Genomic DNA, 24,382 nt, shown 5'->3' on the forward strand with positions numbered 1-24,382 from the left:
TTTGATAGGGTAATAAGCTTGGAGTTACGTAACATTTGATAGGCTTGGTAGAGCCAGTTTAGATCACACGTTACGTAACTCAATGCTTACTAATTTATCAAATTGGTTGAGCAAGATGCATGGAGAAACGCTCGATAAAAGTGTGTTGTTCAACTGTTGGGACCACATCTTCAACGTGCATCAACACATTTTGATCTAAAACAAACACAACAACCCTCCATGTATCCTTTAAGGCTTTTAAAGAAAGTGCTCTGAAGGGCTTTTGGAATTCCACAACTTTGATGGTAGCGTCCCTGATCTAACTCACAAGAGACGAGGAACTCTTTACCAACTTCAAAGACGGCAATGACCAGCTTAAAAATAGAATTAGCAAGGTGGAGGCAAGCTTAAAAATTATCGGGATTCACATACTACAGCAAGCATCTGATCTTCTCCAAGGAATATTTAAAGCATGCTAAGGCAAGAAAACACAATCAATTAATCCATATTGCTAAGTAAGTAATGATACTCTCTTTGCCTTTTAATTTTGTTTGTGGTTCCAATCAGGTCAACGACAGTGGACCTGATTGGAAAAACAAACAAAAAGGCATGGGATGAAATTTAAAATTCAGAAATTTCTGCCTTCGCTTAGTTTCCTTATTTTAACTGCAGTTGTTATTGGCATAAGTGTTCTAGACTTGTTGTACATCATTTCAACCCTTGATGCTTGTGAGGCTGCTTCGTTTGTCTTTTCCTATTTTCAATTTAGGTGATAATCCCGACCACGCAGCTCTCTAGCAAAGTGTCAATCTGCATTATTTTTCTTTCAGAGAGACAACAGACGAAATTATATTGTCGGATGCACTTTCATATTTGCACTTGATTTAGATTTTGCATCTTTTAAGATAATTCCATCAGTCAAATTCATTAGAAGTTACTTTCTACCCTATGTCTTTTCTTCAATTAGCTCTCAGATGATATAGTTTTCCATCAACAACCTATTTTTCCTCGAAGGCATTCTCCTACCTTACCTTCTGGCGTATAATCATAACCCCAAGCGAGCAACTCAATCATATAAATTTTAGATAGGGGAATTTCTATTGGTTTTCCATTTTTTTTTGATGTAGTACGAGGCTTTGAGGGACCTCTAAGGGTTCAACGTACACTTAAAGTTAAGTCCAATCACTATTGGTTCTCTGCAGTGACAATAAATATTGATCCCTTCTCAAAACTTGACATGCATAAACACGAGCAACAACCGCCAATAATTCATAACAGGGTATCTGCACCATCTTCATGAGGTCCTCAGCCTTATCAATTTCGAACCCATCAAACTTAATGGTACAATGCAGGATCTTATTTGAATGATCAATGCCTAATCGGTTAAAAATTGCATTCACAAAAACATTATACTTTGTGTGTGTTGTGCTGGTGACCTTATTAGTAATACATATTTAACTCCCACACATATGATAGTGGATCCATCTGCATGCACCTTATTCTTCCTAGCCCATCTATGCTTAAATTGAATAAACAGATAACTAGCTAGTTGCAACAGATGACACATCTGTTTATATTGTCAAACAATTGGAGACATCTGTTATGGCAGATGATCAACCTTTGCAACATATAACGTATCTGTTAGAGAAATCAAACAGATTATACATTTGTTGCAAAAGATTGCCAGTATGTTGTAAGTTATCTAACAGAAAGAATATATTTTGCAACAGATTACCCATCTGTTAGATTTATTTTAAAGCAATTTTCTTTTTTTTCGAGATACAATAATTATAAATAGGTCCCTCCTTACAAATATGGATGATCCAGATTCGTACAAGGATATTCATATCGAATCCTTGCGTGAACTTCAAAGGCAGTTTGATGAACTCCAGAGAGATTTGGCTGACTTCGGAGCAAGGCTGCCGGATGAAAAATGTTCGATTGATAATAATAATAGTAGTAATAATAATTAGGTAATGTTTTTTATTTTAGTTCATGTAGTTTCCTCCTTTTGTATATCGGATCTACCCAAGGGATTCAAAAATCTATGAACATTCATTTCATTTTGTTCTCGACTTTGAATTTTTAATTCTTATTTAATATTTAATAATCATTTTGTTTATTCCTTGTTCTCAGCATGTCGATGGTTGGTGGTAGGGATTGAGCAATTTGTGTCAACAGAGGTTAATTTGCTATGACAGATCGATCATATGTTGCACCTGGCGGTTATTAATAAAAAAAGGTTATTGTCGTTATTGAGAGGATGAAAAAGACATGACTTTTCGATTATTCAATATGAAAAATATTTCGTAAATAAATAATAAGAAAATAAATGATAAACACAATTTATAACCGTAAAAGAATGGTTATTTAATTTTAATAACTGATCGTGACTTTTCACCATTTTTGTTTTTGAATTTGCTTTTTAAAATTATTTATTATATAATAAAAAAGTCACAATATTGGATTAATTAACTTATATGATGATGATTGTTAAGAAAAAGAAAAACAAGGTGATCGGTCGTGACATTTTGTCTAAAACAAAAACACATACATTCATCAGTGTTGCTGCATCAAATTCTCCATCTGTTGCGATTGATGTATCAGCTGTTAGAAGAAATCAAAAAAGATATTAATATAGAACATCTATTTGTTGTTACAGATGGTATATATGTTGCAACTGATGGTTTATCAGATTCAATAGATATACAATCTGTTGCCAGAAAATAAAAATGGGTATTATTTTATTAAAGAATTTGGAAAGGTATTTTTTTTATTTATAAAATAAAAAATTAAGCAAATTTGGATTAATGATATGATGATAGTTTTTTTTATTTTAAAGTAGATTATATGTTGCAACAAATGTATTAGAGTAAATACATAATTAACCCCCTGATGTTGGCCAAAATTTTCAAAAAGATACCTAAACTATACTTTCGACCTATTATCCCACGAATCTTACCTAAACCGTTGTAAATGCACCATTTTAACCAAAATTTTGACCCTGCGTGTCTACATGTACCTGAAGCGCATGAATGGGAAAAAATTGAACTAGTGAATTAAAATGTGCCACGTGTAATAAAAAGAACCACTTTTTTAATTTTCTATTTTAGTTTTCTTTTTTCTTGATTTTCCATCTTCTTCATTTTCTATCTTCTTCCTTCGTTTCTTCTTCTTCTTCTTCTTCTTCTTCTTCTTCTTCTTCTTCTTCTTCTTCTCCATTAATCTCCATTAATTGTGTCACTCAATTTTCTCCAAAGTTAAAACTTTTAGTTTTTGCCAAATATTCATAAACCATTAATGAAGATTGATGGAGAAGAAGAAGGAAGAAATTACTCCGTACTAATGAGTAATGAGATTTCAATACTATTGTCTTCTTTAACTCCTCCATTAAAGCTCCATTAATGAAGTTTTATGATTCAAGTAAATGGTGTTGAAGACGGAAAACAAATCTAATCACAAAAAGAAAACTTGATTTCACAACTTTTAAACAAATTAAGAAGATATTAAAGTCAATACATGATTTTGTATCCCACTAGTTTGATTCATTAAGAAGAATTTTTTTTTCTGAAATTTTCTAGCTTCAATGGAGAATTGGGGAAAAAGAAGAGAAAATGAGAGTAATGACTATTAATGGAGAATTGGGGAAGAAGAAATGAAGATTGATTAATGGAGAATTGAGGAAGAAGATATGAAGATTGATTAATGGAGAATTGGAGAATAAAAAATAAAAATTGATTAATTGATAACTAAAATTAAAAGAAAAATTTTATTAAAAAAATATAAAAAAATAAAATTAGACATATTTACACATGGCAGGACCTGATTGGTGCGTGCATTGCACTCTCTTTAGTGTGACTAAAATTTAGTGAAAAATAAAGTATTTGCAAAGGAATAAAGAAGAATCGTGGGGTAATAGGTCGAATTCAAAGTTTAAGTGTCTTTTTGAAAATCTCGACCAACATTTGGGGGTAGTTATGTATTTACTCAATATATTATTTGATGTAACAGGTTCACTATTATTGCAACAGATGATATATCTGTTGTCACAGATGATTTATCTGATGCAACCGATATCGAATCTGTCGTCACAACTCAATAAAAATAGTTTTTGAAAAGAACTAATTAATAATAATAATCTAAAAAATTATGACTTATCACAATATTTCTTAATTTAATTAAGTCATTACTTTTCACATTAATCAAAAAATATAATTAATAAATGGAAGTGAACAGTTAGATTATATGTTGCAACAGATAGGTTATCTGATGCAACATATTTTATATTTGCTGCAAAAGATGATATATCTGTTGTCACAGATGTGTTATCTGATGCAACAGATATAGATCTATTGCCATAACTCAATTAAAATAGTTCTTGAAAAGAACTAATTAATAATAATAATCTGAAAAGTCATGACTTATCACAATATTTATTTTCTTAATTTAATAAAAAATGTTATTAATGAATGGAGGTGAATAGTCGCGCCTTTTTGCCTCTCATTCAAATTCAATCCTTTATAAATAGGTCTCTCCTTACTCAATCGTTCATTCAACTACACTTTATTTATTTATTGCATCTCGTGTTTCATATTGTACTCTAGAAGATTATGGCTGACCCAGTGTAGGATGTTGCTTTTCTGCAAGACACCGTGAATGAACTTAGGAATCAAGTTCATGACCTGCAATGGAAACTGGGAGGAGTTAGAGCAAGAATGCTCCGCGAGATACGCAGATTGAGGAGGGCCTTGCTACTTCCGGTTGAAGATTGGCTGGCTGGCAATGATGATGATGATAGTAATAATAATAATAATAATAATAATAATAATTAGATTATTATTTTTCTTTTAGTCTATTATATGCATTTTTATTTATTTTTGTTTAATAAAAAAATTATGTTTGATTTTTGATGTTTTAATCCATATTTAATTTTCATTCTGTCTATTATCTTCTCAACAAACATGTCAATGATTCGATATAAAAAGAAATAATTTAGAATCCAGTAGCAATAACAAGATTTATCTGTTGGGTTTGTGGCAGGGGTTGACGTGTTGTTCAAAACAGATTACTCATGTTGTAACAGATAAGAAGTCTGCTGCAACAGATAAATAGTCTGTTTCAATAGATGACTGGTTTGTTGCTTGGCTCTGGTGTTTTAATTCGTACTCCCTCCGTCTCCAATTATCCGTCCCAAATTGATATGCTACATTGATTAAGATCTAGTTTACCATAACCCACTGATCAGTTGGTGGGACATTAGACGTGTTTGAAATAACCATTGTTTGCTATTCAATCAAAATTTCATAAGAGAAGAAAGCTTTTAACGTCGGTCAGAGTATAGTCCCCCTATTAAATGATGTTTCCATTTTAATTTGAAGAAAAAATGATTCATGCAAAGGGTAAAACATGGATTTTTTTTAATCTTTTCTTGATTAATGAAAAAGACAAGTAAAATAAGAAATCGAATTAGAAAATTTAGGATGGGTAATTGGACGTAAGGAGTAGTTTTGAATCTATTAGCAATAGCAAGAGTTGAAACATATTGATTATCTGTTGGGTTTGTGGCAGGGGCTGATTTGTGTTGTTCCAAATAGATTAATCATTCGTTGCAACAGATAATTAGTCTGGTGCAACAGATAAACATCCTGATGCAACAGATAATACGTTTGATACAATAGATAATACGTCTGATGCAACAGATAAATCTTCTGATGCAAAAAATTACTCATTTGATGCGCCAGATAATTGATCTATTTAAATTGTGGGTACTTATGCTGGATTCATGATCGGGGTTTTATCCATTGTTGAAAAAACATAAGTGTACCAGATGACAAATACGAATAAAAATCATAATTTTACTTACCAAAGTCACGTATAAAGTAATGCCAAACTGCAAAGTGATGTAGTAAATAAAATTTGACCTAAGAAATTGGTCAGATCACAGCAGTAGCGCTGTACCACCACCACCACCACCAACAACAACAACAAATGGTCGATAAGAAGAAGATGAAGATGATAATGAAGTAAAAGATGATGATAATGAAGTAGAAGATGATGAATAAAGCAACAGAAACAATGAACAACAAAAATCGCTAAGAGAGAGAAAACTACAATAGATAAGAAGAGAGAGAAAGACGTCTTTTTCTCCCTTTGTTTCCCATTATTTTAGGTAAACATTGGGATCGAAGTGTAATTTTAAAAACTTGTGGGTTATTTTCAAACTTCCCCAAATTTCTTAATCCATAATAAAGTAATTGTCACCTCTAACTAATAATTAAGACTAGTGTCACCTACACCTCATTTAAAAACTCTTTTGTCACCTATGGCCCAAACCCCCATGTATTTATGACTCGCACCTGACATTTCTGCAATAGAACTTTGTATATCTTCTATTATAGATCAGATTTGCTATGATATATATCTTATATCATCTCAAATGTTTTTCACTAACAGAAAATCTGTTTTTAATATATGAGGTCTATGTTTTCAGTCATACAATTTGTTTTTAAGGATGTTTATTTTATAGACACACAAATATCTACGAGTTATTTTAGAACATAAGTTTCAAAAGTCTTTCTTTTTTAAACTTTGTTAACTCAAACTAACTGAGGGTTTGGGCCACAAGTGAGAAAAGAGTTTTAAAATGAGGTGTAGGTGACACAAGTCTTAATTATTAGTTGGAGGTGATAATTACTTTATTATGGATTAAGAAAGTTGAAAAAAATTTAAAAATAACCCACAAGTTTTTAAATTTACACTTTGATCTCAATGTAGACCTAAAATAATGGGAAACGGAGAGAAAAAAAGCATCTTTCTCTCCCTTCTAATCCATTGTTGTTTTCCCTCTTTTAGCGATTTTTGTTATTTATTGTTTCTGTTTCTCCTGCTTTATTGATCATCTTCTGCTTCATTATCATCATCTTCTACTTATTCATCATCTTTTGCTTCATTATCATCATCTTCTACTTCATTATCATCTTCATCTTCTTCTTGTCGACCATTTGTTGTTTGTGTTATTGTTGGTACAACGCTACTGCTTCTATCTAACCAATTTCTTAGGTCAAATTTTGTTTACTACATCACTTTCCACTTTGGCATTACTTCATAGGTGACTTTGATTAGTAAAATTATGATTTTTATTCGTATTTGTCATTTGGGTACACTTTTATTTTTCCAACAATGGATAGAACCCCAATCATGAATCCATCAGAAGTGCGCACAATTTAAACAGATCAATCATCTGGTACATCAGATGAGCAATCTGTTGCGTCAGACTATTTATCTGTTGTATCAGATGTATTATCTGTTGCATCAGACATATTATCTGTTGTATCAGGATGTTTATCTGTCATAGGTGACTTTGGAAAGTAAAATTATGATTTTTATTCGTATTTTTTATCTGGGTACACTTTTGTTCTTCCAATAATGGATAGAACCCTGATCATGAATCCAGCATAAGTGCCCACAATTTAAATAGATCAATCATCTGGTGCATCAGATGCATAATCTGTTGCATCAGAAGATTTATCTGTTGCATTAAACTATTTATCTGTTGCATCAGACATGTTATCTATTGTATCAGGATGTTTATCTATTGCACCAGACTAAATATCTGTTGTATCAGAGTGTTTATCTGTTGCACCAGGCTAATTATTTATTGTAATGAATGATTAATCTGTTTGAAACAACTCAAATCAACCCTGCCACAAACCCAATAGATAACCAATATATTTCAATCTTGCTATTTCTACTGGATTCAAAATTATTCCTTACGTCCAATTACCTATCCCAAATTTCCTAATTCGATTTCTTATTTTACTTGTCTTTTTCATTAATCAAGAAAAGATTTAAAAAATTCATGTTTACCCTTTGCATTAATCACTTTTTCTTCAAATTAATATGGAAACATCATTTAATAGGGGGACTATACGCTGACCGACGTTAAAAACTTTCTTCTCTTATGAAATTTTGATTGAATAGCAAACAATGGTTATTTCAAACACGTCTACTGTCCCACCAACTGATCAGTGGGTTATGGTAAACTAGACCTGTTATTAATTATTTTCTCAATCAATATAGTATCTTAATTTGGGACGGGTAATTTGAGACGGAGGGAGTACGAATTAAAACGTCAGAGCCAAGCAAAGCAACAAACTAGTCATCTGTTGAAACAAACTATTTATCTGTTGCATCAGACTTCTTATCTATTGCAACATGAGTAATCTGTTTTGAACAACACATCAACCCCTGCCATAAACCTAGCAGATAAATCTTGCTATTGCTACTGGATTCTAAATTATTCCTTTTTACATCGAATCGTCGACATGTTTGTTGAGAAAATAATAGACAGAATGAAGATTAAATATGGATTAAAATGTCAAAGATCAAACATAATTTATTTATTAATCAAAAACAAATAAAAATACATATAATAGACTAAAAGAAAAATAATAATCTAATTATTATTATTATCATCATCATTATCATTGCCAGCCGACCAATCTTCAACCGGAAGTAGCAAGGCCTTCCTCAGCCTGCGCATCTCACGGAGCATTCTTGCTCTAACTTCTCCCAATTCCCATTGCAGGTCACAAACTTGATTTCGAAGTTCATTCACGGCGTCTTGCAGAAAAGCAACATCCCACACTGGGTCAGCCATAATTTTATCTTCTAGAGTGTAATATGAAAGACGAGATGCAATAAATAAATAGAGTGTAGTTGAATGAACGATTGAGTAAGGAGGGACTTATTTATAGAGGATTGAATTTGAATGAGAGGCAAAAAGGCACGACTATTCACCTCCATACATTAATTATATTTTTGATTAAATTAAGAAAATAAATATTGTGATATAAGTCATGACTTTTCAGATTATTATTATTATTAATTAGTTCTTTCGAAGAACCATTTATATTGAATTGTGAAAACAGATTCTATATCTGTTGCATCAGATAACACATCTGTGACGACAAATATACTATATGTTGCAACAAATATAAAACACGTTGCATCAGATAGCCTATCTGTTGCAATATATAATCTAACTATTTACCTTTATTTATTAATTACATTTTTGATTAATGTGAAAAGTAATGACTTAATTAAATTAAGAAATATTGTGATAAGTCATGACTTTTCAAATTATTATTATTAATTAGTTCTTTCCAAGAACCATTTTTATTGAGTTGTGACGACAGATTCGATATCAGTTGCATCAGATAAATCATCTGTGACAACAAATATATCATCTGTTGCAACAATAGTGAACCTGCTGCATCGATAATTTATTTGTTGCAACATGTAATCTGCTTTAAAAAAAAATAACTATCATCATATCATTAATCCAATGTTGCTTACTTTTTTATTTTATAAATAAAAAAAATACCTTTTCAAATTCCTTAGTAATATAATAACCATTTTATTATATTATAAATAATTTTAAAAAACAAATTTAAAAACAAAAATGATGAAAAGTCACGATCAGTTATTAAAATTGTGGTTATAAATTATGTTTATCATTTATTTCCTTATTATATATTTACAAAATATTTTTCATATTGAATAATCAAAAAGTCATGTCTTTTTCTTTTCACCCTCTCAATAACAACAATAACCCTTTTTTTTTATTAATAACCAATAACCACCAGCTTGTGATTGATCTGTAGTAGCAGATTAACCTCTGTAGACACAAATTGCCGCTCAATCCCTACCACCAACCGTCAACATGTTGAGAACAAGGAATAAACAGAATAATTATTATTAAATACTAAATAAGAATTAAAAATTCAAAGTCGACAACAAAGTGAAATGAATGTTCATAAATTTTTTAATCCCTTGGGTAGATCCGATATACAAAAGGAGGAAAATACATACATGCACTAAAATAAATAACATTACCTAATTATTATTAATACTATTATTATTATTGTCAACCAGACATTTTTCATCCGGCAGTCTTGCTCTGAAGTCAGCCAAATCTCTCTGGAGTTCATCAAACTACCTTTGAAGTTCACGCAAGGACTCGATATGAATATTCCTGTATGAATCTGGATCATCCATATTTTTAAGGAGGGACCTATTTATAAATTATTGTATCTCGAAAAGAAAATAAAATTGCTTTAAAATAAATCTAACAGATGGGTAATCTGTTGCAAAATATATTCTTTCTGTTAGATAACTTACAAGATATGACAATCTTTTGCAATAGATATATATATCTGTTTGATTTCTACAATAGGTTGATTAACTGTCGTAACAGATGTCTTCAATTATTTGACAATATAAACCGATGTGTCATCTGTTGCAACTAGCTAGTCATCTGTTTATTCAATTTAAGCCATATATGAACTAGAAAGAATAAGGTGTGTACAAATGGATCCACTATCATATATGTGGGAGTTAAGTATGTATTACTGATACGGTCACCAGGACAACACACACAAAGTACAATATTTTTGTGAATGCAGTTTTTAACCGATTAGGCATTGATCATTCAAATAAGATCCTGCATTGTACCATTAAGTTTGATGGGTTCGAAATTGATAAGGCTGAGGACCTCATGAAGATGGTGCAGATACCCTGTTATGAATTGCTGACGGTTGTTGCTCGTGTTTATGCGTGTCAAGTTTTGAGAAGGGATTAATATTTTTCGTTACTGCAGAGAACCACTAGCGATTGGACTTAACTTTAAGTGTGCATTGGACCCTTAGAGGGCCCTCGAAGCCTCGCACTACATCAAACAAGACTAAAAAACCAATATAGTTATAGCCTTGGCTAAAATTTATATGGTTGGGTTGCTCGCTCGGGGTGATGATTATATGTCAGAAGGTGCGGTAGGAGAATGCTTTTGAGGGAAAAAGGGTGGTTGATGGAAGACTATATCATCTGAGAGCTAATTGAAGAAGAGACATAGGGTAAAAAGTAACTTCTAACAAATCTGGCGGATAGAATTATCTTAACAGATGTGAAATTTGAATGAAGTGCAAATATAAAAGTGTATCCGGTAATGTAATTTCGTCTGTTGTGTGTCTGAAAGAAAAATAATGCAGATGGACACTTCGCTAAGGAGCTGCGTGGTCGGGATTATCACCAAGGTAGAAAATAAGAGAAGATCAACAAAGCAGCCTCACGGGCACCGAGGGTTGAAATGATATTCAGAGAGTCTAGAAAACTTACGCCAACAACAACTGCAGTTAAAATAAGAAAACTAAGCAAAGGCGGTAATTTCTGAATTTTAAATTTCATACCATGCCTTCTTATTTGTGTTTCTGATCAGGTCCACTGTCGTTGACTTGATCGAAACCACAAACGAGATTGAAAGTCCTCTAAGGGTCCAATGTACCCTAAAAGTTCTTATTAGATGCAATGCTAAGATTCGAAGGCCCTCTAAGGGTCCAATGCACCCTAAAAGTTAGTCCAATCGCTATTGAATCTCCTTACAATGACACCAAAACTAGATCCCTTCAGAATTCTTGACAAATAAACATGAGCAATAATCAAAATTAAATCTTAACAGGGTATCAGAACCATATTCATGATTCCTCAGCCTTAATAGTTCAGACCTACCAAACTTAATTGTAAAATTGCAGATATCTTGTTTGAATGATCTACGACTAATCAGTAAAAACAACATTCACAAAATCAGTGCACTCTATGTGTGTTTCCATGATAACATTATCAGTAATACATACCTCCTACATATGAAGTAGTTCTATCTGCATGCAACTTATTCCTCCGAACCCATATTTACTGCACCCTCTTGTGATGGTCTGGCAAAAGTTGATCAACTCTCAGTTCCTTATATCTATAAAAAGAGGAAAAAAATTAATGTCACAAAAAGAACATTATCCATCTGTTGCAACAGATGTAGAGTCTGTTACATCAGATGTGGAGTCTGTTGTAACAAATGTAGAGTCTGATGGTATACATCAAACCAACCTTTCTGGTGGTTTGATTTGTTCCAACAGTTTCTCCATCTGTTGCAAATCAACAGCTACATAAACTACAAATAAAAAATATCAACAACAAAGAAACAACAACATTTGTTCCAACTAAATCATCAACAACAAAGAAGAAGCAACATCTTTTGTACCAGAACCATCAACAACACCACACCACAAGTTCCAACAACGGCAACCCCACCAACAACATCAATAACTAAATCAACAATAAATAAACAAATAAAATACATATAAAAAAATGATACTGCCAACAAGACTTTTAAACTTCTCCCAACAGATGACTTTTTTTGCATATTGTAATAAAAATTCTCGGTTTGTTTATTCAACACTTAAAAGTTCCTTCAAATTTTTTTAATAAATATGATATGGATAAATAGTAATTAAATAAAAAATAGATGTAAATAACTTGCAAAGAAGAAGACGAGGATGAAAGAGCAATAATGAACCACACCTTAATATCAAAAAGGGATCAAAATAGCAATTTCAATCGAGGAAAGATATGGATCAGTTTAGATCCGAAAGGATCTTTATGAGAAGAGATGATAAAAGAGAGAAAAAAGGTTGTCAACCTAAAGAGGAGAGAAAGAAAAAGATGAGAGTTGAATAAAATAAACTACAGCTGAAGGAAGAGATGAGATAATTTCTATAGATGTATTGTGTACGTAGACGTGGGGGGTTTCAATATTCATTAATTACTCCCTCCGTTTCGTTTTAGTTGGCCCTCTTTCTAAAAATATTAAACGAAGTATATTTACTCAAATTTATATTTTCAAAGCATAATTAATAAGGCTAATTTTGGTAAAATAAACCCCTAATAAATACTTTCTTAATGGGAGTACCAAGTTAAAAAAGGCCAACTATTTAAAATGGAGGGAGTAATATTCATTAATTTCATTAATAATTTGAGGGGCACGAGGAAGACTAAGACTAGTTATATTGAAAATACAAGATAAGACTGCTCAATGAACTCACTTTTGAGATATCCGAGAAATATTTTTTACCGCCTTTAGTAGTAGTACTATTACTTGATACATTATCTACTCGGACCACTCGGACCAGAGGCTTGCTTTAAAATTAAAAGAGAAAAAAAGATTTTCAAATAGATATGTCATCTGTTGTAACATATATAAATATTTGTTTAGAAATTCGAATAGCTCAGTCATCTATTTCAATAGATATCAATATCTTTTTAAAAATCCTAACAGCTCAGTCATCTGTGACAACAGATGAAAATATCCATTTAATAATTAATTAAATCAGATATGTCATCTGTTACAACAAATATAAATATCTGTTTGAAAATTTTCAACAGCTCAGTCATCTGTCACAACAGATGCAAATGTCTATTTGATAATTAAATCAGATATGTCATCTGTTGCAATAGATATGAATATCTGTTTGAAAATTTTCAATAGCTCAGTCGTTTGTTGCAACATATTTCATTGCAATTGATTTAGCTGGAACTAGGATGAATGAATGAGCTCAAAGGTTCAACAACAAATCCAATCGAGTCTTTGCAATTGCATGGTATTGGTATTATGTTCATCCCAACCCGAGTCGTCGATTGATCATTCTGAGTTGAAATGAGTTCTCATCAAATCAATGTTAAGATGGTGATAGTACCTAAGTTGATTTATGTGGAACTAGGGATGAATGAATGAGCTCACAGGGTCAATTACAAATCCAATCGAGTCTTTGCAATTGCATGGCGTTGATATTGCGTTAATCCAGACCCAAGTCATCGATTGATCACTCTGAATTGAAATGAGTTCTCATCAACTCAATGTTAGAATAGTAATCATACCTAAGTTGATTTAGGTGGAACTAGGGATGAATGAATAAACTCACAGGGTCAACTACAAATCCAATCAAGTTTTTGCAATTGCATGGTGTTGGTATTGCGTTCATCCCGACCCGAGTCGTCGATCTATTACTCCGAGTTGAAATGAGTTCTCATCAACTCAATGTTAGTATAGTGATAGTACCTAAGTTGATTTAGGTGGAACTAGGGATGAATGAATGAGATAACAGGGTCAACTACAAATCCAATCGAGTCTTTGCAATTGCATGACATTGATGTTGCGTTCACCTCAACCCGAGTCATCGATCGATCACTCTAAGTTAAAATAAGTTCTCATCAACTCAATGTTAGGATAGTGATAGTACCTAAGTTGATTTTGATAGACCTAGGGATGAATTAATGAGCTCACAGGGTCAACTACAAATCCAATCGAGTCTTTGCAATTGCATAGCGTTGGTATTGCGTTCATCCTGACCCGAGTCATCGATCGATCACTCTGAGTTGAAATGAGTTCTCATTAACTCAATGTTAGGATAGTGATAGTACCTAATTTGTTTTAGGTGGAACTATCCAATTGAGTCTTTGTAATTATATGACGTTGGTATTGCATTCATCCCAACTCGAGTCGTCGATCGATCACTCTGAGTAGAAATAAGTTCTCATCAACTCAATGTTAGGATAGTGATAGTACCTAAGTTGATTTAGGTGGAACTAGGGATGAGTGAACGAGCTCACATGGTCAACTATAAATCCAATCGAGTCTTTGTAATTGCATGGCATTGGTATTGCGTTCATCCCGACCCGAGTCGTCGATCAATCACTTTGAGTTGAAATGAGTTCTCATTAACTCAATGTTTTAAAAACTATGTCTTTTAAATTTTTTAAAATTAATTAAGATCATTTCATACCAAATTAGCAATTTCAAAACTTGTCATTCTTTTCCAAAATTACAAATCAACCCATACAAATAGTCCATTTGCATGAAAAACTCTTCATTTCAAATCTTAAGTTCTAGCTCTTCTCTCTCTCTCTCTTTCTCTCTCTCGGGGTCTCCTCTCTCTCTCAACAATACAAACAATAACTACTCAACATATTGCTCAACCCTTCAAAATAGGTCGATTTTCTTCCCATTTACGACTACATATAGTTGTTTTTTTGACTTCATTCCCACTTGGATCCATCATTTTCTCTGTCTTCACAGGTAACAGAGTTTGAGAAGAGTTCTACATTTGTTCTTTATTCTAAAAAATAAAGCTTTTTAGTTAATGATGAAAAAGAAGACTTTTAGTTGTATTATCTTTGAGAATGAGTTAACAATTTTGATTTTTGATGCTAAAAAGGTATGAAGCACCCGAGAAAACCCTAGTTTTTCTCTCAGTATTTTGTTGACAGTCGTGGTATTGTTGGATGGTGTTTGTGGTGTTGTTGTTGGTTGTTGTTGGTGGTATTTGTGTTTTTTGGCGGTGGTGTCGGTGGTCTTGGTGTTGGTCTTGGTGGCATTGGTGGTGTTCTTTGTGGCGATGGTGGTGACATTTGTTGTGGTGGTGGTGGTCCATCTGTTGCAACGGGTGAAAGATCTGTTGGGAGATATTAAATAGGTTGTCAAATAGATTCCCCATCTGTTCCAACTGATGGGTTATCTGTTGGAGTATTATCTTGTAATGTGGCATAAAATAATTTATTGAAATTTATCCATCTGTTGCAACAGGTGGAATATCTGTTGGGAGATATTAAATAGGTCTTCAAATAGATTCGGATTCCCCATCTGTTCCAACTAATGGGTTGTCCGTTGGAGATGTTGGAGTATTTTTTTTTGGTTATGTGGCATAGATTAATTTAGTTAAATTTGTCTCACCTTTTTTAAAAAAATTATGCAGACATCAAATGCAATGTATTTTTTATTTTTATATTGTTTGTAGTTAAAAAATGTCTCCCCAAAGAAAAGAAACTGAAAGTGGATCAACTTCTGATCACCAAATAAAAAAGGCTGGAGTATAGATAGATTCGGAGGAACTTCCAAAACAATCTCAGTCAGGGCAAAATAAAGATGAGGAAAGTAATAACTTCTCTTCACCAATGGGGCATGAAATAATATCGAAATTCCAGCATGATTCTATCAAAACCATTAGTATTGACAAGTTTTGAGTTATGATGCCGATGAATAGCCCTAAAGCAGTATTTGGTGATCTTGTACTTAAATGTTAGTTGGGGAAACCTTTCGATGAACTTAGGATTATTATGAACAAGGAAAACATAGATGGACTTTTTAAGAAGAGCTGCTTTGTATACTTTCTTGAGCTGTCTGGGGCCCGCCTTCTCCGTTTCCCAATGATCATGGTATATGGCCTTCTCAAGCACATAATTAAGTATACGGGGGATGATGGAGGTAAGAAGGAGGGAAAAAAAGATACGGGCTTGAAATGCGATCGTCCATAAGAACCTTTTATCAAGAAAACACCCCACAAAGGGTCCAACAAACGCAAGGTAAAAAAAGATGGGTTGTTGGGCATTATATGACCTAGCTATAGAGTGGAGGATTTGATGGCAGATCTTAAGAATAAAGACATACCAAAGAACTACAGGGAGAAATTGTGCTTAGTTTGGTTTTTCCATTCTATTTTATTAAAAAGAGACGTCAGAAAAGTCATAGAACATGATTTGTTAGCGCTTGCTGATGATTTTGGGAAATTCACCGATTATCCCTGGGGATATGACAACTACTACTTGACTATCAAATATTTACTGAAAAAGCTAAAGCCAAAGACGACCACATTATACGGCTTTCCTTGGCCTTTCACAGTAAAATTGATCACCATTTTAACTCATTCATTATTTTATATTGAATATAGTTATGACTTTTTTTTCCTTGCTTCCTGTTTACAATTTTTTTGGCTTGGGCATGTGAAGCCATTCCTCCTCTCCGAAAGCATTTCAAGGATTATCCGGATAAGGTTTCTCATCCAAGAATTCTTAGGTGGTTGGCTGCAGTAGAGAGCAGTAAAAGAATATTAACGAGGCTGATCTCTTTCCTCCGGATGATGCAGTACATCTTCTTTCAACTAAAATAATTTTCCTCAAAGAAAGATATTAAAATAGATGTTCCATCTGTTGGAACAAATTACCTATCAACTGCAACTGGTGCAATAGATGGGTAATCTATTGCGACCGACAATCCATATTTCGCAATAGATTAACCATATTTTGCTCTGTTTCTCTGAACCCTACTTAACAGATTACCCATCTACTGTAAATTATGCAATAGATGGGTAATCTGATGTAACATATTACCAATATATTTCAACATATAGATCAACTGTTGCGGTAGCTAGATTGTCTGTTGCATAAGTTGGCTATGTTAACATTCGTGTAACTCGAGCCCCATGTAACCCAACTGACTGTAAATTATTATTATATGATTTAAATTACTCCTATCTTTTTTTATATGTTATGCATCCTTGGATCGTGCTTACCATTGATGAGCTGGGGATGACTTCTTTTCTTACTCTGGGTCTTGTTGATACAAAAGAAGACCCAACGGTGGAGTTAATGAAGAAGGAATTGGATGGAGCAACATCTATAAGAAGAGCAGTTAGGTAAGGTCAACCTAATGTTGAAGCTCTTCACGACCAACCTCAAACTGCAACAGATTGGGTGCTTCTTCTGGGGGTGTTGCTGGTGGATTTGTTTGTGATGGTGGTAGCCATCCTGCTGCTACTTTTGCTGCCAGTCGTTATTATGAGCATGTTGGTGCTCAGCAAAAAATAAATATGTTTGAAAACATCCCTTGCACAGGTCCTCCCTCTCACCCCTACACCGGTCCCTCCCACCTTTACAGTAGTCCCTCTCACCCCTCCTCACCCTCATGTTCTCATTGCAAATACAAAGTGTGCAAGGACAGGAGGTTAAACTTTTTGAAAAGCTAGAGGCTATTGTTGAAGCTGCCGGGGAGTTGAAATCCAGAAGGGGTGTTATACTATCCATCGAGGTGAGAGAGCCATACACTCTTACAGTGGAGGTTAGGAGGAAGAGAAGAAAAATTAGACAAATTCTCTCTGTTCTTAAATCAACAAAAATTGCAACTCCCCCCGCTCCAATAGTTGTTGAAGTTCAGGGGCCGTCGAAGACGGTGGACATATTCGTGGTGCTTGGCAAGGAAAAGAAGAAGGAACTGGAAGAATTCATCAAGATGAAGGTTCAAAAAGAATACAACATGCATTCATTTGCCGCCAAAGGCTTCTCGAATTTGACAAATATGTGCGTGTGGTACGAGGACTAGGTAAGTTTACTTTTGCTAACCTAGCCTTCCAATCTACTCCATGAAGAAGAATCTACGCAACAGATGTGTAATCTATTGCAAAAAATTGGTATTATGTTGCAACATAATACACATCTGTTGCATAAGTTGCGTTGGCTGGGTAATCTGTGAACTGATTCAGAGGATAACGATCAATGCTGAAGGTTTTGACCAACTCTTCGGCGGAAGGGCTATTAGCCTTTGGATCATCTCTTTTGAGAGATTCCTCCTCCCTGTGTTCATTATCTTTTGCTCCTGATTGAGATAACGCTTATAAAGCAAGCTCATAGAGTGATGGATGTAGCCGAGCTGCTGTACTTGTTCCTTTACTTGGACTTGATTCGATTTCTTTTCTTTTGGGAACCATGTTATCTTAAATTAACAGGAACATAACATAGACTATAACTGATTAATGCATAACAGTAATACAACAGTTCCAACAGACAACTAATCTGTTGCACCAGGTATGTTATTTGTTGCAACATATAACCGACCTGTTGCAACGGATGAGTAATCCGTGGGAACCATAAAAACAACACTAATTTATTGTACCTGGTATTTTATCTGATGCAACATATAACTGACCCGTTGCAACGGATGAGTAATCCGTTGGAAACCATAAAAACAGATCACTAATATGTTGCACCAGGTATGTTATCTGTTGTAACATATAATCGACCTGTTGTAACGGATGAGTAAATCATTGGAAAAAATAAAAATGGATCACTAATTTGTTGTACCAGGTATGTTATCTGTTGCAATATATAACCGACCTGTTGCAATGGAAGATTAAAATGTTGGAAAGAATAAAAACAGTCACTAATCTATTGCAAAATGAAGAGTAAACCGTTGGAAAGAATAAAAACAAATCACTAATCAGTTATCTATTGGATCAATATTGTTTAGATTTCTTCAAAACAGAAGAGTCGTCTATCGCAACAGATGAATGATCTGTTAGATTGTTCACCTGTTGCATCAGATTTTCATTAGATGTTTTATCTGTTACATCAGATGTTTCATCTGTTGCAATACCATTTTTACCAAGACAAACAACAAATCAACCCAGCAACACCAACACACACACATACACACACACTAAGAACATCAACTGTGACAAAAAATCATCAACAAATTTGAATCAACAGCACGTCAACAAGAAGAAGAAATATCAAAAATTAAGGTTTTATTCAGTCCACATTTCAATACTAGAAGAGTAGTTGACTCAAGTTCCTCTGTTTCTTCATAATTTTTTACTTGTGAAAATGAAAATGGGACGACGAAGAACTCGAAGTTGTTGTCGCCGAAGAAGTCTTCACGTCGATTGACTATTGAAAGTAAAAAAGGAACTCGCCCGACTATTTGTTGCCGGAGGTTGAAGGGAGAAATTTTGCAGAACTGTTGGTTGGGAGAGAGTTAACAGAAGCTGGAGAGAGAGAGAGTGGTTGATTTAGATTGAAGAGGGGTGTGAGTTGAGTTGATTTGTATTTTTGAAAAGATTAGAAAGTTTTGAAAATATTAATCAAGTCCACAATTAACGTAATCAAGTTTCCTAATGTTGTTTGACCCTTTAAGTTGGTCAATGTCACCAATCTTTCATTCAAGACTTAAAAGACACTTTTCCTTCAATTTTCTCTACATACATACGGTAAAGTAAATCAACTAACAAATTATCCACCAAATTTTGCATTTGACTGAGCAGAAAGAATATAATTTACACACTCATACAACTACACAAAAAAAGGAAAGACAATTCTCAGTTTAGATAAGTTTAAATGCAAACGACTGACTTTGAAAGCAGAATATGGACATGTTTTGCTATTCTAGATTCAATAAAGCTATAAAAGAGGAGGATTATCGATAAAAATAACCTATGTAGTGAAATCCCACTAAGAGAAGACGCACATCTTGCCTTCACCCTGTGGTAATAGAAGACTTGTTTTCAGAAAATCCTTGACTCAAATACGTTAAATTAAAATAGATATAAATGAAAACAAGTTTAAAACCTCATAAAATCTCTCATTTTTTCATTCGTCTTTTTTCATCTTAGCACCCGTACTTACACACTTTTTTCATTTTTCCCTCCGTTTTCACTTAGATTTAATCGAATGTCTTGAAAGATACAAGCTAAGACTATACTTTAAGAAAATTATTTAGGTCCTTCCAACAAAAGGAAGGAAACATATAATTAATGAAGCCAGTAAAGATAATCTGAATAAAAATGCATATAATTTTTATTTCAGAAACACAGAAGGAGATTAATCTATGCATAAACCAAGAAGATCCATAAAGAAATCGAATAAAAGCAGAGACCCTGACCATAAAAAAAATACAGCACATTGTATGACTAAAAACATAGACCATATATATTTAAAAATAAATTTTCTATTAATGAAAAACATTCGAGATGATATATGATATATATCACAGCAAATCCAATCTATGATGGAAGATATATGAAATTCTATTTCAGAAATGTCAGGTGCAAGTTGTACATATATACAGAGAAGAAAATCAGCTAACAAATTATCTATTAAATTTTGTATTTGACTGAGCAGAAAGAATGTATATTTACACATTCTTACAACTACACGAAGAAGGAAAGAGAATTCTCAATTTAAATATTAAATGCAAATGATTGACTTTGAAAGCGGAATATGAACAAATTTTTGCTATTTTTGGATTCAATAAAGTTAAAAATGAGGAGGATTAACGATAAAATAACCTATGCAGTGAAATTCCACAAACAAAAGATGCAAATCTTACCTTCACCTCGTGATAGTAGAAAATTTATTTTTAGAAGATCCTCGATTCGAATACGTTAAATCAAAATAGATATAAACGAAACAAGTTAAAACCTCATAAAACTTCTCATTTTCTCATTCTTCTTTTTTCATGTAGACATCCGTACATAGACCTTTTCATTTTTCCCTTCATTTTCAGTTAGATTTAATCGACTGCTAAGATTATACTTTAAGAAAATTATTTAGGTCATTTCAACAAAAGGCAGAAAACGTATAAGATTAATGGAGCCAATAAAGATAATCCGAATAAGAGTACTTTTTATTCGAGAAATAAAAAAGGAGATTAATCTATGCATAAATTAAGGAGATCCATAAAGGAATCAGATAGAAGCAGAGATCCCGACTATAAAAAAGCATAGCACATTGTATGTTTGAAAACGTAGACCTTATATATTAAAAAATAGATATTCTGTTAATGAAAAATATTCTAGGTGATATATGATATATATCATAACAAATTTGATCCATAGTGGAAGATATACAAAGTTCTGTTACAGAAATGTCACGTGCAAGTCGTACATAAATTATCTATCAAATTTTGCATTTGACTAAGCAGAAAAAATATAAATTTACACGCTCATACAACAATACGAAGAAAGAAAGAGAATTCTCAATTTAAAGAAGTTTAAATACAAACGACTGACTTTGAAAGCGAAATATGGACATATTTTTGCTATTTTGGATTCAATGAAGCTAAAAATGAGGAGGATTAATGATAAAAATAATGCAGTGAACTCCCACAACTAAAAGATGCAGATCTTACCTTCACCTTGTGAGAGTACAAAAAAAAAAAATTTATTTTCAGAAGATCCTCGGCTCAAGAAAGCAATAACAGTAACAACAATATAACAATAACAACAACATAGCATAGTAACTGAAACATAATAAACTATTTGCTATAACAGACAGTATTTCACTAGCTACTAGCCTTCCTCGGCAAAAAAAGCATCCATCAAGTATTAAATCATGAGTACACCTTAACCTAGAAACATAATTAATAATAGATGGCGTCCTCCCTCTCCTTTTCAAACCAGAGTGAAAATGGTCTTCAACTGACAAAAAAAAATGTTCGTTTTATAGACCCCCACAACAACGTCAAGGGTTCAATTCCTGCTAACATCAAACCAAAAAAAAAACACCAATTTCCTCATACATACTATTAATCCATCATCATCTCATTTTGTTCCTATGTTTTGATGATGATTTTTATCATCAAAACTCCAATTCTCACACAAAACTCTCTTCCCTATTCCACCCCTTCTACACACACCCCCACCCAACAGCCCACCACTACCACCATCACTCCCTATTTTAAACCTCACTTTCTCTCTGTTCAAAGCTAATTCAATTCCTTTCCTTTCTCCTCTATCATTATTTTCCTCCCCTTTCTGTTCCCGCTCTATTTCTATTTCCTTAGCTTTACCGCAAAATCCCCAAATTTCTTTTCCTTTTTCCCTCCCCTTTTCTTCCTCCTTCGCAATCACCGGCATTGCCGGTAACCATTTCGGAATGTGCTTCTTCCTCTCTCCTCCAATATACTCACTATTACTATTACTCCCTACATTGCCCAAAACTTTACCACTTTTTTCACTGCCTATTGAAAATATTTTTCTAGGTAACGGTTTCGCAAACGGAATTTCTTCCGAATGCTCCGTGAACTTAGCGAGCTCCGTCACCGCGCCGGAGTTGAGGAAACTTCCGGTAACTTCCGAAGCTCCGGGGAATCCGGTGACGGAGCACAGCGCCTCCACGGAGGAGGTAGTATCAGTAAGATTTGACTCCGTACGGTTGGCTGAATTGGCTGATTCCGCGGCGGATTTAGCGATTGATCGTAGGTACCTGGTGGCGATTTCAGTTAGTATGCGGAGTGCGGGAGATTCCGCCGCTGTGAATCCGGTGGAACTGCAGATCTGCGCAACGGCTGTATTCGTTAAGGTGAAGGCATAATCGGATTCCGATGACGCCGTGGACGGAGGAGGAGGAGGAAGCGCCGGCGGAGGACGGTTGCGCTTTGATTTCATGGCGGCGGGAGAGGGTGTGCGGCGGCTGTTTTTGGAGATTAAAAGCCCTAGAAGTTCATTGGTGGGAAAGAGTGGGGGTTCGAACTCGTGTGTTGTTTATTGTTGTAACTATTAAACTGAAAACCAGTACGCTAAAAAATCTAACAGTAAGATATTTGTATTTTTCTTTATTTAATTGGCTTACCAAAACAGTAGGAAATGCGACCGCGTATTTATCGGTTCGATTTTGAAAATTATCAATATTTATATGCTAAATTGTAAAAGATTTGTTAAGATATCAGTTAATAGTTATTAATGGTTAACAATTTGTTTATTGGATTAACAAGGGGCGGATATAACGTCAATTTTGGGTGTTTCAACACTTATTAAATTCGACGTATATTGAGTATAATTATATGTTTTATAAAAATATGTAAAAATTGATATTAGGTATAATAAAGTTTTGAGCGTTAATATGTTTGTTTGAAACTTCCTGACACTCATGATCTCTAAATTCTAAAAGCGTTAATATGTGTGTTTGAAACTTCCTGACACTCATGATCTCTAAATTCTGAATCCTCCACTAAAGTTAACCATTAAGATATAACACGAAGAATCTCATGAGTCATACGTATGCTTAACCAAAAAAGATGTGGCTAAAATAGAAAGAGTAGATAAAACTAGCTTAGCTAAGTAGGAGTTTGATCATACAATTTCATCTTATGATGTTCAATCAGAAGATGAAATCTCAAATTTTCTAAAAATATCGATTTGAAAATTTCATGTCATGATTTTACTTTTTTAAAATATAAAACTTGATTCATAATTTTATATTTTGTACAAATGACCCATCAAATCTCATGTCATGATTTTACTTTTTTAAAATATAAAATTTGATTCATAATTTTATATTTTGTACAAATGACCCATCATTTTAAATTTTGTAGAGAGATGACATGATTTTCCCCCTGAACTTGTCGCCTCAACTCACTTTAGCACTTAAACTAAACTTTTATTTATTTATCCCCTTAATATTTTTAAAGTGTATTTGTTTCATCCCTCAAAATTGAATACCACTCTTACAACGGAGAGTATGTCACACTCGCCTACACATCACTGCCATGTCAACACCACGTCGGAGTCACGTCAATATATATATATATATATATATATATATATATATATATATTTTTTTCTCTACTCCCCCCCCCCCCCCCTCCCCCCCCCCCTCACATTCTCCCCCTACCCTGCAATTAACGCAATCCCCCACCCTATGCGCCCTTCTTCTTCAGATTCCTCTCTCCTCCTTCTCCTGTACCTCCCCACCCCACTCATTTTTCTTGTCCATTTCCCCTCACCCGCTCCCCCTATCTTCTTCACATATATACCCGCTGGAAACTTCATTAACGGACTCATACACAATAAAAATTCAAACATACATCACATAATGGGGAGCTGACCGAAAAACACATATACTACACGGATTCTCTCCCATTTTTGTGGATTCAAGGAGAACCACTCACCATCAATACACAAGCAACACATCA

The 24,382-nt window shown here is 33.7% G+C and overlaps 1 protein-coding gene across 1 annotated transcript; it reads right to left on the reverse strand.

The window, feature by feature from the left end:
* Nucleotides 1–21,652: 21,652 nt before the first annotated feature.
* Nucleotides 21,653–23,166, reverse strand: LOC107861091 (transcription initiation factor TFIID subunit 8). The gene has a single exon (XM_016706476.2). It carries the CDS (start codon nucleotides 22,854–22,856, stop codon nucleotides 22,011–22,013), a length of 846 nt encoding a protein of 281 aa, XP_016561962.2. The 5' UTR covers nucleotides 22,857–23,166; the 3' UTR covers nucleotides 21,653–22,010.
* Between the last annotated feature and the right edge of the window lie 1,216 nt (nucleotides 23,167–24,382).

Source organism: Capsicum annuum, chromosome 2, assembly GCF_002878395.1.
Source record: "Capsicum annuum cultivar UCD-10X-F1 chromosome 2, UCD10Xv1.1, whole genome shotgun sequence".
NCBI classification, from domain to species: Eukaryota; Viridiplantae; Streptophyta; class Magnoliopsida; order Solanales; family Solanaceae; genus Capsicum; species Capsicum annuum.